At 38.8% G+C, this 19,368-nt stretch overlaps 2 protein-coding genes across 2 annotated transcripts; both read right to left on the minus strand.

Moving 5' to 3' along the window:
- Window positions 1-5,300: 5,300 nt before the first annotated feature.
- Window positions 5,301-8,436, minus strand: LOC310951992 (thyrotropin-releasing hormone receptor-like; the record flags this gene model as incomplete). Its single annotated transcript, XM_083920479.1, has 2 exons — window positions 5,301-5,696; window positions 7,660-8,436. 2 exons carry the CDS (start codon window positions 8,434-8,436, stop codon window positions 5,301-5,303), a joined length of 1,173 nt encoding a protein of 390 aa, XP_083776605.1.
- A 5,593-nt stretch (window positions 8,437-14,029) lies between these two features.
- On the minus strand, window positions 14,030-18,050 carry ocstamp (osteoclast stimulatory transmembrane protein; the record flags this gene model as incomplete). Its single annotated transcript, XM_083920480.1, has 3 exons — window positions 14,030-14,383; window positions 16,231-17,230; window positions 18,028-18,050. 3 exons carry the CDS (start codon window positions 18,048-18,050, stop codon window positions 14,030-14,032), a joined length of 1,377 nt encoding a protein of 458 aa, XP_083776606.1.
- Window positions 18,051-19,368: the final 1,318 nt, after the last annotated feature.

Raw genomic sequence — 19,368 nt, forward strand, 5'->3', positions numbered from 1 at the left:
CTGTGCCGCCTTCTCCGTACTGCAGGAAAGGGGCCAATTCAGGGGTTGTGGTTGGTATGGTATTGGTTTGCATTACAGTGCTGATTAAATGGGGTCAAAACACCTCCTGCCTGCTTTGTGTCCACAGATACATTCAAACATGTGATTTTTAATAATAAGAACTAATAAACAGTCTCTTCACACAGCGTAATGAGCTCCCTGAAAGAACTCAAAATACTCCGGCTGCCCTTTGATTATTCGTGATGGTACTAAGAAGACAAGAGACAGATGCACTGAATTAATTATTCATTCTCACAGAAGAACGGCTCTTTTTGCTCTCTATTATCAGAATGGGATTAAAATATACTAGCTGTTACTCGCCGTATGATTTATTCATGATCTTTTAAATGAAGCTCTGTGTGGCGTAGCTGCTGTTCGAGACTCATCTGTGATACACGTTCAGCATTATTAAGTTAATTTCTCAAACAGTTATCTATATGATCTCTCTTTTTTAGATTGTGTTTGAAAATAGGAGTTTTTCAGTCAAATATGAAGATGTCGCTAACATAAATATCACAACAGAAAAAAAGCTGTTGGAACATTTTTATCACTGATAAGGATGGACGGTAACTGTTTGATTTTTTTCAGTCGTTTTGGTATCTAAACTTAACCAGTCACCAGTGCACAGCTTTAAATGTCAACTTTCTAAAGATATCATACAGATTCTTTTGCCAAGTTTTTCTAAGATATCATATTAAACCTTTGATGAGAATACATTTCGGCCCTCTGGACAAACCCTGTGAAAATATCCAATGCGAAGCAAAGGACCTTAAAGCCTTAATGGTGAGTTTGGAAGAGACAAAAGATGCCTCACATATGTCAGCAAAACACATACAACTCTCAACTTATAGTGCAGTAATAATATTGTATATTTGTATATTACTTTTACCTGTAGCCTCGGGCCGCTCCAATGATGTGGTTAGACTCTCTGGTGATTCCTCAGGCCACTGGAAATGGGGATGATCGAGATGAGACGGCCAGTGATGCATCACCATGCACTAACAAAATCAATACACTGATAATGACACTTTTGAAAAATGCTTACAAAGAGTAACAGATTGGATTGTAGAAATATATACACCATGCATGGGAGGGTTAATCAGAGAGTAGCCTCAGGTGGCTCCAGTGACCTCTTCCATCTCATTTGCTGCCGACTGTCCTCACAACGCTTGGCTGCAAGGTAAATATTTTCAATATGGTTTTTATGCCTTTACTTATTTTGAAATTAGACCAAGGTCATGTAAGGCCTTGCATGAATGGAAGAAGAGTTAACAGGAAAGCATGAGTATTTACCGGGCTTTCAGTCTCCAATGACCTGGTCCAGGTAGTTTTGTGAAATGAGATTAACAGTGATGCATCACCCTGCAGTCACAGAATCAATCAGTCAATACACTGATACTGACACTTCTGAAAACTGTTAATATATTGCGCAGTATGAATTGTCAGATATGAAAATAGTGGAAACCACGCATGAAAGTGTAAGGATTTACAGGCCTTATCGTCTTTTATTGTCAACTTAGAGGTAGTTGCTAATGAAAAGACAACATATAATGACATAATTAAAAACAACATATTTCTATATCTTGGATTTGAGTTAGCTAGCTGACTAGATACTTCAAAATCAGCAATATACATAAAAGTCTTACCTGCTCTTGACGGAATCACAACTGGCTGACAGTGATAATAGACTGTATAAAAAACTTCTCGAATGTGGTCCGTTCTCTCAACTTGATCCAATTGTACTCTCCTACGGGTGTCGCCATCTTGTTGGAGTTTGGCTCAGACTCATTTCCTTTTACCGAAAAAGGGCATTGATGTGACGTTGGGGAGAGGAAGATACGTCCATCTGGCTGACGTTTACCTCCGAGGAGAAGTGCGGGTCAACGGCTAACTGTCACTCAAGAGGCCACACCCCTAAGTATTCATAAATGATCTAAACATAGTGCAGTGGTTATAGCAGTCGCCCCATGTAAAGAGGCTGAAGGTCCTCGAGGCAGCGGCCCCGGGTTCGACTCTGACCTGCGGCCCTTTGCTGCATGTCTCCCCCCCTCTCTCTCACCCCATTTCCTGTCTCTCCTACTGAATAAAGGCTTGAAAAACCCCAAAGACATGCTATTAAATGTATATTAATTTAACAGTGTTGTTGGAAGACTGTTACTTTTGGATGTCAGGTTAGCGTTCCTCTGATTCAAGTTTTTATGCTAAGCTAAGCTTACCAGCTGCTAGCTGTAGCTTCATATTTCACAGACAGACACGAGAGACGTATCAATCTTCATGGCAAGTAAGAAAATATGTACATTTCCCTAAACATCAAACTCTTCCTGTCAATAAGTGCACCATTTTGTGGCTTATTAAAGCAGTCTCCCCTTTTTTTAGCCTCTTTAACAGGGAAATATCAAATGAAGTACACTTCATTAACATAAACACGGTGTGAAATAATTGCAACTGTAAAGGTTCCTGTGTTTTTTTAGTGACATTTGTAGGTCATTAATGTTGTAAAAGGTTTTGTGCATCATAAGTGGGTATGAGTGAAAACGAGAGGACTAACAACAAGGTTATCATTTGTATTTGGGTAATTATGCAAACAAATTAGATGGCATCCTATAGTGTTTGTAATGTCAAATCTCTTCACTGTAAATTTGGGGAACACAACCATGGAAAAGTCCTCGATTGTCACTCTGAACGACTTGTTGCTGTTAGACGGCACCTTGATGATATTTGACTGAATAAATCTGAGATGTGACAAGTCCCTGTTTACCAAGTAGAGCATGCTGTCAAACAACACGACTTAATGGGCCAACCTGCCACTATTTGTCAAGGTTGTTGCTTTAAAAGGAGTTGCATCTCAGCGTAAAGTGGCCGGCATCAATTTGAATGACATCTTTAGCATCTGTAAGTTTCTACCAAATTTGACGCACTAAACAAAGGAAGGTGTTGAAGTTGTTGAGAAAATACATTGAATTTTGTACAAAATGTGGGACTGACATAAACATCATTAAAGAATAATACTCAGCAAGCATAAACTCTCCTTCAGATGAAGCATACAACACAATAAAGCAATGCATTATTGATTCATGTTGTCACGTCTGAGAGCTGGAAAGTATTGTTGATGTATTTCTGCCTTCACTGATTCTTTGTGGCATCTCATTCATCATAAAAGCTATACCACACAGCCTTCACAGTATCCGAAGGGCTGCAATTCTTTATCAAATATTCTCCGCGTGACCAGGGCTCCAAAACACTGACAGGATTGACATTGACAGTGACCTCATTCTGCAGGTGTGAAGTTGGATTTGGCTCCAAAAACTGCTTCACATTTTTTGTGTGACATATGTTTTGCAAATCATTGTTATTTATGCTATTTTTATGCTAAGGTGCAGGCTTTTTTATATATATAGTTTAGAGCTGCACAGTGAAACTGAAAAACATAAAAAACAAAAAACAAAGGTGATATGCTCAATCAAAGAAATACTGTAGGCTAGTTAATGCAAATCAAAACAAAACACAATTATAAGTGTGTCCTTGAAATGTTCCATCTGTTCTCCTCTATTCAGGGCTGCACTGATGCTGCATGCAAATATGTGTTAGAGATACACTTCCAAATATGTAAAGCCACATTAATTCTCCATTTTCTAAAGAAAATATCAGATGAACACAGTTAGGATTTATTTTAATTTGACACTCAAAACTCACATGAATAAAGAGAATGCATACATTTATTAGGGCTGTAAAAGGATTTGTTAATCCACATGAAACTACAAACCAATATGTTGAAAACACAAGATCAATATATACAGTATACAGAATATATAAATGTATTTATGTATATAAACAGGTCGTCATGGGCCTGGGGAGATGGATATGCTTAGACATGCAGGGATGATGGAAACGACAGCAATATGACAAGGGAGACAGCAAACTCGTTGGTAACAATTAACGTCACAATATTTTTCCCATAATGCACTTGCTGTCAGATTTATTTAAACTTTATTTACACTTCCTGACTTGGTCAATCTTTTGAATTGGAAGTGATTTATTATCAGAGCCTCCTGAAAACACACTCCTGCCTCCCAGTTTGTCAGGATACAAACTCTGCAGTCAGAAATAATCTCAGGCTGAGGGATTGTTTTTTTTTCTTGGGTTAGTGGTAAGCAGTGTTAGGGGTAATGCATAACAAAGTAACAAGTTAGAGTACTCAGATTTGTCGTAACAAGTAACCTGATGCGTTAGTTTTGCAAATCAAGTAATCAGTTATTTAGTTGTGTTTATTTGTATATATTGTTTGTATTTAGTCATACAAATATCGTTCTTTGGCTCCGCCTAAATGGTGTTCACCAATTAAAGCAATTCTTACCGTTTCTCACAGTGATTCCCTCCAAAGTCCCAGCCTCTTCCCCCTGCCTGACTTCTGACGCTCCTCCAACATGTGCGCAAAGTGCACTGGAATGAGGGTCAAAGTGGAACCTCCTACTAGTGAATTCTCCCAAATTCACTAGAATGAGGTTCCACTTTCCACTTTCCAGTGCACTTTGCCAGGTTGGAGGTTCCCGAAACTTCGGACTGCCAGTTGCACTTTAACGCAGCATGAGCAGCACAAGTGAAACAGACGGATGACAGGCAGGAAGCTCAGCAAATCTTTTTTAAAATAAATACCAAAATAGTTTGGTAGATGCAGGTGTGTGATGCATTAAAGGCTTTAGTCAGAAACGGCACAATTACAACTCTCTCTCTTTCTCTGTTGTTGTCTGTACTCTTCATTTTGTCTTGTTGAAATTAGATAAATGTATAGATAAGTGTTTAAAGTGGTCTATCTTAGTACACTTCAGCATGAGTGTAACCATGAAAGCACATATGTAGGTCAGTGTTGCACATAACGTGTACCTGTACTAGTCTAAACTAGTATAGTAACTGACAAAATTCAAAATATGCACCCACAGCATCTTACATGTCACATAAAACGTCTTTCACCGGTCATTCTTTTTCATGTCCACTACAATGGAGAGTACAATATTTCCAAAAACATTTCAAGAACCACTTATTTAAGGTGCAGATCCACACAGATCAAGCCTACAACAAAGATACTGATACAAAAGTAACACAACTACTACACCACAAATTCAACCTGTATCACTGCAAACAAGAAGAATATCTGCACATCTCAACTTTTTTCTAAATATCAGCAATCTTAAACTTTGAAATTAAAGATTTTCACAAATAATTCCCTAATCCTAAGGAAGCCAACAAACTCATCAAAGCCTTTATTAAGACATGCTGAAAGTGCTTGCGTCATCATCGGTTTCATTGAGCCTCTTGTTGGTTTGACCCACTGTCTCCTGCTCTGTGACCAGCTCATTGCTCTCATGGGATGAATCTTTTATCACGCTGTAATACATCGGCACATTGTATTCTGCCGCCTTCTCCTTGTGTCTGCGGCTGCACTTGCAGAGCTTTTTGAATGCGACGCGAAACTTCTGAGACATGAGGTTGTAAATGATGGGGTTGATCGCACTGTTGGTGTAGATGCACATACGGCAGAAGAGCAGGAACCAGGTATTGTGGTAAGGCGGGTCGATGAACGAGTTGACCACCACCAGTGTTCGGTAAGGCATCCAGAGCAAGGCAAAGAGGACGACCACCACAGCCAGCATCTTTGTTATCTGTTGATGCAGAGAAAGAGACAGGGGGGCAAGTAAACAAAAAAGCAAAAGAGACATGTAATTAGGTGGCAATAATGAGGAAGAGCACAATTATAATTATCTTAACAGGCACGCTGTGAAGGGGATAACAAGTCTCCTGCTATGCTAATGGCTCTGTGAGGCTGCATCTTGTGATAGCTGTGCTAAATGCTAAACTGAGAATGCTAACATGCTAACAGTGACTATGCAAAGAGTCAGGTCATGCAACAATATTTTCCAGACGACCACAATCAAGGGTGGGCTGAAAAGGCGGCCTTCTTAGACGCAATGATTGTTTAAGTATGGAGAAAACGGCACACACTTAGAGTTTCTAATGGAAGACACTTGTGTGTTGTACATTTTTCTCCACATCTGTATCGAAAGAAATAGTTGCGTAAAGAATGAAAAAAAGAGAGCATAATAAAGTTCAAACCATTTCTTATTACCACACAGACAGACAATCACAGAGTGAAGTGTGTGTGAATGTTGGATTTTTGGTTTGGGAAATGTTTTATTTTAGTTCATTGTTGCGTACGACCCATAAATTCAGCCATTAGAAATTTTCTTTCCAAAGCTGTTTGACATGCTGTTGTTTCAGAGGTATAAAGTTCAGTTCAGACCAAAGATTCACAACTAGACTAGTTGAAACTTGCAACTACTTGCAACATTCAGGTTTCATAGCTGGATATCATTTATAGCATTTTAAAATATAGGAAAGAGATAACGGGATACTCGCCACAGCTGCATTTCTAGTTGTGATGAAACGGCGAAAATTATTCACTGCTTTGTTCTGGATTACGGCGCTCCCTCTCCTTATTCATTCGTTGCAAATATTGGTTTGAACTGGGCTTAATGTTTACCATGTCCACCATCATAGTTTAACTGTTAGTCAAGCCCCCACCACAGCCACTTCCTGGTTGATCCAAAACGGAAGTGCCAAAAAATTGCAGTTCTCCAAGTGTCCACTAGGGGCAGGTTTCATTATAGAGCAGTTTCTCATTGAGCCCCATGTTAAACAGGCCTTTTTCACAGCATCATTAAACCTGTTTAAAGTCTCGTACAAAAAAACATTCTAGTCTGTATGTTCAGGTCATATCTCCATGACAACACTGAGGGGGTTGAATTTTTTTGTACCTGGCTAGTTTTTATTTTATTGGAGGTTAAAGTTCATGGATAATTAGGGGCGCGGCCTATTGAGTGACAGCTAGCCACTGGCCCTCACTTCTCCTCAGAGGTAAACGTCAGCCAGATGGACGTATCTCCCTCCCCCCAACGTCACATCCATGCCCTTTTTTGGTAAAAGGAAATCAGAGTCAAAGTCTGACAAGATGGCTACTCCCACAGGCGAGTACGAATGGATCAAGTTGAGAGAATGGACCTCAACGGAAAATTTAATATAGTATATATCAGCATGTCATTAGTTTTGCAGGTGTTTGGTCATAAACCAAAGTATTATGATGATGATTCTAGATGAAAATGAAGATGACGAATGTCTGTACCCAATTTCATGGCAATTTATCCAATATTTTTCAAGACATTTCACTCAAATATGTGTCACCAAAGTCAGTAGGATTTATCCTCTGAGAACCATGAACGTCTGTACAAACCTATAAAAATTAAATTTTAGTAATAAAGATGAGGAAAGTCCTGACTTGTTTTTCGTAGAGATCCGGCTAAAAAAGACATTTAATGACAAATTATTCAAAAGATTTTCTCATAAAGGGGATTACTTTAGCTTGGCATCACCAGACGGATTTCAAAGGGTCAGTCATTTTCTTAAACCCGCCCCACATGAGATAAACGGTTGTGATTGGTCCACACAGCTGGAAATCTGTCTGTATAGGAGAGGGCCAGAAAAACTGTCAGAACAAATGAAACATGAGTTTGGCAGATTCGTCTGGATTTTTCTCCTCTTTACTCTTAACTGTGTCAGACTTTCCAGTACCTGTTTCCTTGCAGAGACGGCACCCTTGTTGGACTTCTTAGTGCTGTTGGAGTGACCCTGGTGAACCGACCCTCCCCCTTCTCTGTCGTTCAGATGCGAGGCCAACGGGCTCATGAACAAAATCCTGGCGATGAGCCCGTACAGCACAGTGGCCACAACGAGGGGGATGACATAGAACAAAGTGAAGTCCAGGAAATAGATCGGCATGTAGAAGCTCCTGGAGACACGATAGCCACAAGTGACGACCACTCCATTGGCGTAGACAGTTTCATCCGTGTCCACTAAGAAGAACCACATGATGCAGTAAAGTGAGGTGAAGATCCAGACTGCAGCTATGATCCTCTTCGCCCGGGAAACGGTGCATATAAATTGAGCTTTTATGGAGTGACATATAGCTATGTATCGTTCGATGGTGAAGGCTGTGATGGAGCAGGATGACACGTTGATGCCCAGGTACTGAAGATAAGTTATGCACAAGCAACCTGTGTATCCGTATATCCAGAAGGCGACAACATCAGAGATATTAGGAAGCCCGGCAGCCAGGAGCACGATGAGGTCTGCGACAGCCAAACTGACGAGGTAACAGTTTGTCGGGGTCACCATGTGTTTGGTGCGCAGCACGACCAGCACCACCATGATGTTCCCGGCAATCCCAACTACACAAATGAGCATTGTCAAAAATATTGTGATGACCTGCTCTTCAAGAGGCTTCAGAGGTATTTCTGTGAGATTTAAAACAGATTTAGCATCCTGAAAGATCGTCGCGTTGTTCTCCATTGTGATCAAGTCCTGCGGCCACAACTCAGTTGATCTCCAGAGGCACAAAAAAAGAATCCTAAAACAAAATAGAAAGAAACAATATTACATTACATTACATTCATTTAGCTGATGTACAATAAGTGCATTCAGCCATGAAGATACTCCCAAACAGTGCAAGAATGTAAGTATATAAAATGATCAAATAGGTCAATCATCAAGTAAGTATGGACTGTATGGAAGTGATTGGGCTGTGAAGGGGAAGGGGAGGGTTCATTTGCAGGAATAGATACTTATGTTTTTATTTATCTCCCTAATTTATGTTTTGTTTTGATGGGTTGTTTTCCAGATACAAGATTCAGGATTAAGGCAAGGCAAGGCAAGTTTATTTGTACAGCACCATTCAACAACAGGGTAATTCAAAGTGCTTTACATAAAAACATTAAAAGCATAACTTCATTCACATGCTGTCACTGCAATAATGGACAATTTACCTGGATCCTCCAATAAACCAACCAAACAGACAGAAACAGGTTGAATTATGTCCATAACAGCAAGTCTAGTACTGTGAGTGTAATGACGTTTCATATTTGATGATGAATGTATATTTTGAGTAATTTTTCTTTATTTGAACAAGCAAGTCAGGAAGTGTAGCAAAGTTGTAAATATATATTTTTTTCCATTAGTAAATCTTTTCAGCATCATTCATTAACTTCATTCATAATATTTACCGTGTAAGTGCACATACATTTAAAAAAAAAAAAAGTTATTTATTTGTTTTAAGCTATTTATTTTGAACTCAAGGGAATATCAGGGTGTCAATTTATTCATTTAAAGAATGACATGTATCTGTTTTTGTAAATGAACGCTCCCTGGCATTATTAACATTTTCTCCAGACTCTCCCCTTGATTTAGAGAAAAATAACAAAAACTACACTGCCCTCCCTGCAGTCTAATATAAACCTTTAAGTAGATATAATCACATTTTGTATAATAACAATACATCAAATTACAAATACAATGTGACTACTCTGTTTTGTCAGTTTTGGTTAAATCTCACCGCTCGCACAGCATTGTTTTAAATTAAGCATAGATAGAGACCAGTGTAAGACATGCTGGAGCATTTAGCAGCTAAAATCTCAGATATTTCCTTTAGGGGTTGGTAGAGACCAAAAACAGAGCCAAAAAAGAATGAATATCTGACTTACATTCATCAGGTGATCAGAAACACGACTCTAGATTAATGATAAGGTTGCTTTGTGACTGCTGGATCTGTAAATAAGCAGCTATTTGTTACAAATTCACCATATCAACTCTAAAGTTTATATGTCAGTGTTCACAACTTGTTTCCCCTGACCCCAAGTGGCAAAAAAACAATTATTGCAGGTTTAATATACTGATGAAATAACAGGAGTCAGCAATTTCCAGTATTACGGCAAACATAACCAAATGATGAATGCTCCAGCGCTTGTAGAATAAAGATATACGAAATAAAAGGGTACATTTGAATCTTAATATAGGTCAACACTATATTTATGACTGTGAAAGGAAAAGTTCATCCCTTGTTGTCCTCTGCAAATGATAAAGTGCGCCTTAATGACCCATTGTGCACACTAAAGCAATCATGTGCAACTACTTGATCCTTTAAAGAAATAAATAAATAAAAGATTGTCCCCTGCTCCCCCCACGAATGTCTGACTATCCTCCTTACAGCATAAAGAGAAAAATACACATCCCTCTCTCTTTAAATGTCCACAAATCAGAAATCAATAGCTAAAACATTCAAAGTTGATCTGATCTAGAAAATAAAAGTGTGGGAGGGTAAATTAATACGTAACAAATATGTTTAAGTGAACAAAATAAATAGACATCTTACCATTATTTGCAAAAGGCAGCTCGCAGCGCTCAGGTGCAGTCAACCAACCAACACAAATGGATGCTTATCCTTTCTCATCCACATATGTCACCCTCTCTCTCACTCTCTCTCTCTCTCCCCCTCTCTCTCTCTTCCTCTCTGTCTCTCCCCCTCTCTCTCTCTTTGCTCTCTCTCTCTCCCTCTCTCTTCCTCTCTCTCTCTCTCCCTCCCTCTCTCTCTCTCTCCCCCTCTCTCTCTCTCTCTCTCTCTCTCTCGCTCTCCCCCTCTCTCTCTCTCCCCCTCTCTCTCTCGCTCTCCCTCCCTATTTTCCCAGTGCCCCCCCCCCCCCCTCTCTTTCACGCACCATTATATCCACACTGCAACACAGACACCAACTTTAAAAATCAATCCCACCTCCCCATTCAAGCTCATGTCAACCACTGAGGCCATGGCTCTCAAAACCCTGTAATTATTGGAAGAACAGAGGAGATAGTCTGTAATTCAACACATCATCCACTGCACTAATCTGCCATTTAACAGAAATAGCACTAATTACGAAGTAGACCTTTTTATTTTTAGCAAAAATGTAGTTAAAATATCATCTTCTGTAAAAAGGCTTATTGACATCTTTGGATTCTGGAGTGTAGTATCTTAAGGGACAAACAGGAACACACGTTGTAAAAGCTAAGTTCTTGCTATTCCTGCGAGACACTTTTGAGAACGCTTTCACAGCCCCTGGTGCTCTGATTGTGTGGTAGATGCTGATACTGTTGAAAAACCTGCTTCGAAAAGCTGAAAAGTAACATCAAAAGTGATCGTGCACAAAATCTTTCTCAAAGCTTTGAAAATAGATTCTAACAAACCACTCTGAGCTTGGAAAGCGCTTTTAACCTTTTTATGTGGACGGGACTGTTAGTATGAATGCTAATGCATGACAGATGCTTGCATTTTCATCATTTCAGATAGTTCTTCGGTTGCAGAGCGCTTAGTCCACCAGGCTTCAACTAATGAACAGATAACAGCTTCACAGATGAAATTTTTTTTTTTTTTTAAATCCTGCGGAGCGGTTTCTTCCAGGTAATTGTTTGATTGAACTGCTGCATGCTAAGATGTCCATCCTATACTGTGTCTGAACAAATGATTAGTGTTCTCATCTTCATGCTGTGCATCCTATACTTCCACCATTCTCGCAGACATTCACTTTAAAGGCATACTATGCTCATTGTCAGGTTCATACATGTATTTCTGGTTTCTATTACATGTTTACATGCTTTAATGTTAAAAAAGCACATTATTTTCCTCATACTGTCTGTCTAATATAACTGTATTCACCCTCAAAGGCCCAGTTTGCTCTGATTGCATTTCCTGCTCTTCTGCATGTACGCTCTCAGTGTCTCTGCACCAACATTGCAGCCAGAGAATGAATAACGGCGCTGTAGCTGCACTTTCTACCTATATATATTATATTTGTGACATCACAACCGCACAGAAGTCCTGATGGCTCATTTAAAGATACAGTTTCTCTGTGGATTGAAAATTTTGATACTTTCACAATAATCGTGTAGCACCTTCACATGCTCTATGATTTAAAAAGACACGAGAGTCTATCAATGAGATGCCAAAGTTTCCAAAGGTACCAAACATGCCAAACATGCAAGGCTGAGTTTTAGGATATTGTATATAAAATGAGATATCTAGAATATTTTAATTTCACTCAGTGTAAACGTCCCATAGCATCAATGAAACTGGTACAGTGTGAAACTGTCAGATGGTGTACAAAAGGTAGTTTTTTTCCAATTTTAAAGCTACTAACAAAAGAAACAAAATTGAAATATTAGATAATAAAAGATACATTTTGTTTATAGTTTAACAATAATTAGTCTTTTTGTTTACTGCAGTTCCAACAACAATAACAAGCCTCGAGGTGCAGCACACATACTGCATAAGCAAGTCATAATCACAGAAAACACATGAATAATTTATCAGCTCTGTCTATCATCTTTATACAGGCTGCTGAATTTTGAGACAATCATGAAGTGGACAAAAAGTCAGAATCAAAAATAGATGATAAAGAGTTATCTATTATTATTCTGGGATGGTGTCTTAAAATACACTCCTGAAGGCTCATGGGAGTTTTAAGCAGAAGCGTGCTGATAAAATGCAAAGGACTTTTTCAGGGAAAGGAAATGATTTTTTTTTTTTGTAAGGGCGCACTGATTAAAATAGGCTGGTGAATTATCGAATGTGCACATAAAACAGGTTCATTTCATCTATTAAAGTAATCTAGGCCAATAAAATATTCCAAAAGTTATAAGATCCAAACTACTGCTGTTCATTCCTGACTGTATTATTCTCTGTCCTCATCTGTCCAAAGCCCCATGGTGGCATCTAGTGGGGCTGAGTGGTAAAAAAACAAAAAAACAAAACAAGAAACAGCACAGGTAATACAGAACCACACACGAGGAGAAACAACAGTGCACACAGTACAGAAGCATGTACAGTATAACATGCGCTCTGTGACATTTGTGTGAAAAAAACCCTGTTTCCAGGCAAAAAAAGCACCAAACAAAGTGGATGGAAATTTAGCAGAAGTGGTGGTACATCTATAAAAACCACATCGGTTTGAGTGTTAGCGCCTAAGAAGACGCTGTTGAGTAGTCTGTACAGGAAAAGGTGTTGTAACACAGGATGCTCTATCTTCAGTTTGGGTCTTGAAAGAACAGACAGCAGAGGAGCGGTGAGTGTACTGTAGGTCAGAAGACTGAGAGAACACAGCCAGCAGCTCTGTGAGGCTTAACTTTGCGTTGAGGTAAATGGTAACGTCTGCATGCTAACAGAATCTCGACATGACCATCTATACCGTGTTGGCATGCTGATTAGCACTAAACGCAAAATACAACTGATGGGAATATCAATACTTTGGCAGATATCTGAGCATAGATTAAAATGATAGTGCTAGATTAAACGATGAGATATGACCAAAGTTATTAAAATTCATCCCTAGGTGGACATGAATATTTGGTTAACACTTTATATTACAGTCTGGGAAATTATTGTCATATGAATTAGTACATATAAATATAAAAATAGGTACAGTAGAGCAGAACAGGAGGGTAACAATTGTGACTTTTAGCAGAAATGAGAAATGACTTATACTGTAATTATTTTAGTATTTACTTGATTATCCAAATGTCGTTTTAGAAATAAGATGAAATTACTTACATTGTCAGTGTTTTTAAGTACTGGGTACTTATTATTATTAAATTACTTAGTTCACAGTTGTGTGATGTGCTACCAAAACGGTAATGAAGTATAGTAAAAACATTAAATACAGTGTGTAGGAACCACAAATCTCTGTAATAGATTGAAAATTTCACTGGACAAGTGAAAAATTTGATCTGCTGGTGGCACCACGTGACTAGTCAGGGTATCACCAAAGTCATGAGTAGTCATCATCTGGGCACTATGAACGTCTGTACTAAATGTCATGGCAATCCACCCAAAAGTTGTCGAGACATTTCATCAAAAACCCAAAATATCAACCAAACCGTGGCGTTAGAGGAAAAGCCGGGGGATCACTAAAGTCAGTCGTTGAATCCTCTTTGGACCAAACCATGTCTCCAAAAAAGGTAAGCACGCTCCATCAAACAATGGTTGGAATATCTCAGTCTGGACTAAAGTGCTGGACTAAGAGGCCGCTATTAGCATGGTTAAAAACATCAGAACAATTAGACATGCATTGCATTGTAGAGTAAATGTTCATGCTTTTGCAACCTCAACATAAATAGTCTGCTTTTGCTCCATTCTACTCAGCTTTATTTGTACTTTTTTCATCAAGTAAGCCATTCTTCTCTCCTCCTGCTCTCTGAAGAAGGATGCAGAGATTCTCCTGCGTAGCCGTCTAGCGTAAACCTCGAGAAACACCAGAGAGTAGCTCATCAGCCAGAGACATCCCAGTAGGAGTGTGACTCCCAGGTTCGGAGCTGAAGTTGTCACATCACAGAGCGATGGCTCGGGGTTGAAGGTCCACTTGTAATCTCTGTGGAAGTTTGTGAGCTCCCGTGTGACACAGGATTGTGGGATGATACAAAAGGCAGGTGGGAACCACTGAACCTACCATGAGATTTAAAAAAGAGCAAATACATGAACATTATCAAAGTAAGGAAGCAAATACTGTATGTACAATAAAGGGCTCATGTCTAGATGGTAACCCTATTTGCAAAAAAGGAAAAAAACTTAACCTTTCAAGGTCAATACTTAACCTTAACCATTCAAGTCAATACTTAACCTTAACCATTCAAAGTCAATACTTAACCCTAACCATTCAAAGTCAATACTTAACCTTAACCATTCAAAGTCAATACTTAACCTTAACCATTCAAAGTCAATACTTAACCCTAACCATTCAAAGTCAATACTTAACCTTAACCATTCAAAGTCAATACTTAACCTTAACCATTCAAAGTCAATACTTAACCATAACCATTCAAAGTCAATACTTAACCTTAACCATTCAAAGTCAATACTTAACCTTAACCATTCAAAGTCAATACTTATCCTTAACCATTCAAAGTCAATACTTAACCCTAACCATTCAAAGTCAATACTTAACCTTAACCATTCAAAGTCAATACTTAACCTTAACCATTCAAAGTCAATACTTAACCCTAACCATTCAAAGTCAATACTTAACCTTAACCATTCAAAGTCAATACTTAACCCTAACCATTCAAAGTCAATACTTAACCATAACCATTCAAAGTCAATACTTAACCTTAACCATTCAAAGTCAATACTTAACCTTAACCATTCAAAGTCAATACTTAACCATAACCATTCAAAGTCAATACTTAACCTTAACCATTCAAAGTCAATACTTAACCCTAACCATTCAAAGTCAATACTTAACCCTAACCATTCAAAGTCAATACTTAACCTTAACCATTCAAAGTCAATACTTAACCTTAACCATTCAAAGTCAATACTTAACCTTCACCATTCAAAGTCAATACTTAACCCTAACCATTCAAGGTCAATACTAAACCTTAACCATTCAAAGTCAATACTTAACCCTAACCATTCAAAGTCAATACTTAACCCTAACCATTCAAGGTCAATACTTAACCTTAACCATTCAAGGTCAATACTTAACCCTAACCATTCAAGGTCAATACTAAACCTTAACCATTCAAAGTCAATACTTAACCTTAACCATTCAAAGTCAATACTTAACCTTAACCATTCAAAGTCAATACTTAACCTTAACCATTCAAAGTCAATACTTAACCTTAACCATTCAAAGTCAATACTTAACCTTTACCATTCAAAGTCAATACTTAACCTTAACCATTCAAAGTCAATACTTAACCTTAACCATTCAAAGTCAATACTTAACCTTCACCATTTAAAGTCAATACTTAACCTTAACCATCTAACTCTAACCATTGAAAGCCAATGCCTAACCTTAACCATATAACCTAAACAATTGGGGTCAGTGCCTGACCTTAACCTTCATCTTCTACCACTTCTCTTTTGGAGAGCCAAGATCACCCCCTTTGAGTTTCAACTGTTACATTCAGGTTGTCGTTTTAGAGTGCTGGTTATTAGGAACCAGGAGATATAAGGTGTACTTCGTCCTTGCTGCCATTCACATGTTAAATGGTAGATAGTATTAAACTCGTCTGATCCCAAATCGTAAAGATTGCTTGGACTTTTGACCTCGGCGTCTCCTACTGAACCTCTGTACTCTATGTCCTGTTTGTTGTTGTTTAACAGTGTTTTTGTATTTGTATTGTGTGAATCCTGGCTGCAAACCAGAATTTTCCTGTAAGAGATAATAAAGATATTTTTTCTTAACCGTGCGGGGTCAATGCCCAACCATACCCATCTTGCGAGACTTTCGCAAATCTTGGGTTACCATCTGGACATGACCAATAAAAGGGGCTGCAGTAATGTCTTACCTTATAATTGACACTTATGCTGGCAGATGTCGCGGGAAAATCCAGTATCCACGGCACAATCTCCTGAACTATGTGATACACAACATGATCCAAAGCTACTATTAAAGTTATTGCAATGAAGTATAACGTTACTACAACCAGTGATATGAAAGAGGAGGTACATTCCTGACTTGTTAATTTGCAGCTTGTGGGATAGGTTTTACTTTTAACGGCATGAGTTGCTTTTTGCAGAAGCTCTTCAGAGATGTAGCCATTATCGAACTGAACTGATGCCAGATAAGATTTCAAATAACGCGCAGATTCAAAGATTAGCAATGATACAAAAATGGCAGCAAGGATCCGGTTTGACAGCAGTTTGTAGTCTTGTATCAGGTTCCTGGCATGTACGAAGTTGACCTCTATCTCTGCAATCATCTTAGTAAATCTGCTTTTGACCTCTGACACGTCAACATGTGTGAAATGATCTAGCTTCCTCAAGTTAGTGACAATGCTCAAGTCTTCCCTTTTCACTTTGATGGCCTCCTCAACAAGGTCTTTCTTTGCTTTGTTCAAAGGTTCAGATGAGTTTAATAAAGTCTTTGCAAAACCTTCAGCGGTGCACTTCAGGATGCGAGCGACCGCGCCTACGTTCACTGTAATATTAGGGATGACGTTCAAAACTAGAATCATGATTGAAGCTGTGATGAGGAGTTTGCGTCCCTGTTTGGTGCAGACAGTTGGCAGAGTCATGGTAAGCACACAGCGCAGAGGGTGACACAGGAACGAGACCAGGAACATGGCAACACTGTAGACGCAGGCGGTCTGAACGGACGCTTCATGGCTGTATTTGAGAGTCATTGACAGCCAGTGATGAAGCAGGCCGCCAGTGACAATGGCAAGTGCGGAACAGAGAGACAATAGAGTGAGGACGTCTCTGCCGGCGGGTGCAGGTGCAGAGTAAACATCCCATAGATAAAGCAGGACAGATTTTAAAACCTGTCTGCCAGAGCCTTTTCTGTTCCTGAGGGAAGAAAAAACAACCTGAACAAAGTCGAGGAATAGTTTGGGAAAGGTTTTTTGTTTTTTTGCAGAGAGACAAACTAAAACCTCTCTCAACCTCTGTCCATTAAATGTGATGCTACATCAGCTAGCAGACTGTTAGCTTCGCACAAAGACTGGAAACAAGGGAAACAGTCCATAGGTTAAAAAATAAATCTGCCTAACAACACCTCTAAACTCTCTCCAAAGCTCCAGGATGTCATTAGGCCACCCAATATATATCTGCACATAAACTTTCATAAAACTACAATTTGTCATTTTTACAATTAGGCTTTTGTACGGATTAATACAACTTGTATATAAGGGAACTTTAGAGGTGTTGGTGGGTGGATTATTCTAACAAAAGCTAAAGCCAACTCTTCTGTGCAGTGTTTTCCTTGTAAATCCACAAATTGACATTTGCTCATGTAACTCTTGCCAAGAAAGCAAATAAACTTATTGTCTATTCAAGTCAATTTTATTTCATTTTTTACACATCCCAAATTTTCCTCAAAGGGCAATACCATTTGAACAGACATCTGTACAACACCCTCTGTCTTTTAGACCCTGTCAGACCGAAATTTACAATTAAAACACTTGGAGGACAATCTACCCTGCAAAGGATCATTTTTCACATGCAACTGATTAACAGTTAACAACACAAACAATAGTGTGAAATTATGAGTAAGTAGCTGAATTTACTTTAACACATAATTAAACTTTGTAGAGACAGATAGAGAGCTCTGTTTAACAAACTTTAAACAAAAAAACAGTTCTTACCTGACAGGCTTCATCCTCTCCATGACAACATGAGTTTAAGGAAAAACAGGATTGGGAAGTGTTGGAGGACTGTGAGGGCTTAAAGAGGAACTTCTCTGAACAGTCACTGTCATGTTGATATTTGTGGTTCGCCTACAAGTTCCCACGTGGGAAATGAAAACATACATGACACAAAATCATATGGAGAAGCATGATGTAACCACACACACACACACACACACACACACACACACACACACACACACACACACACACACACACACACACACACACACACACACACACACACACACACACACACACACACAATGTGACACAAGTTATACTTTCAGAGGGGCATAGATTTTTTAAATTGAATGCTATTTGAAGTAGTAGCCATTTGTTTCAGTCAACACACACACTGTTATGTTGATATGAACACAGTTTATTTAAATTGTCTCTCACTTTTGAAAAAAAAAGGTTTAGTTTGACACTGTTTCTTTTTTTTTAAACACCACCTAGTTTCTATTTGCATTCAGGCTCATTACTGAACGGTTTCCTGTCTACACTTTCCTCCAGTTTGTCACACAACAATAAAACTGTTGACTGTTGCACATTTCCCACCTCTGTAACAAACTGCAAAAAAGAACTGTTGTCACAAATTTTTGTTGTTGGGTAGAAATTAAAGGTTGGATATATAGAATCTTTATGCAAAGCTATATTTAAATAAACAAAAAAACACCCACTTGGCGTTTTTTTGGTGGGTAATTTATTACGGGTTTGACAATGACTTTCTGTCACGTTCTGTTTACATTGTACCAGCGAATAGCAGCCGGCATTGCGGGTTGCCAGGGTTGTCTGTTGTTCGGTGCATACTGTAGGCTGGCACTGGGTGAAAGCCTCAGCGAAGGGGGCGTTATTTGTCCCAGCAGCTGAGTGACCAGAGACGGGCAAAAACCAGAGTCAATATAGGCCAAACATTCACTTCATGGACTGAGATAAAGGAGTTTAACAGCATTAAAACGCACAGCAACGTTTCTCCTTGATCGGTAAGCTAACTTTCATGTTTAGATAGCTGTAACGGCTAATGGTAACTGTCAGTCAAACCACTCTGTAATAGTTGTTTTTATGGTGTGATTTGTCGGAGGGGATGGGTTCAAACAGACTCAAACAGACTCAGGTCTCCTGTAGGTTACTGGGCAACGAACCTGGCAATCTGAATGCCTTTAATTATGTTCTGTTGTTGCCACTACGATCTTGAGACACCAGATGGTGGTGTTCTGCTCATTCTCCATATTAACCTTTAAAAAAAGAGGATGAATTAATGTTTGTTTTGCCACAATAGCAGTTGGTTTCAATTGG

This window comes from Echiichthys vipera (genome assembly GCF_963691815.1).
Source record: "Echiichthys vipera genome assembly, chromosome: 9".
Lineage (NCBI taxonomy): Eukaryota > Metazoa > Chordata > Actinopteri > Perciformes > Trachinidae > Echiichthys > Echiichthys vipera.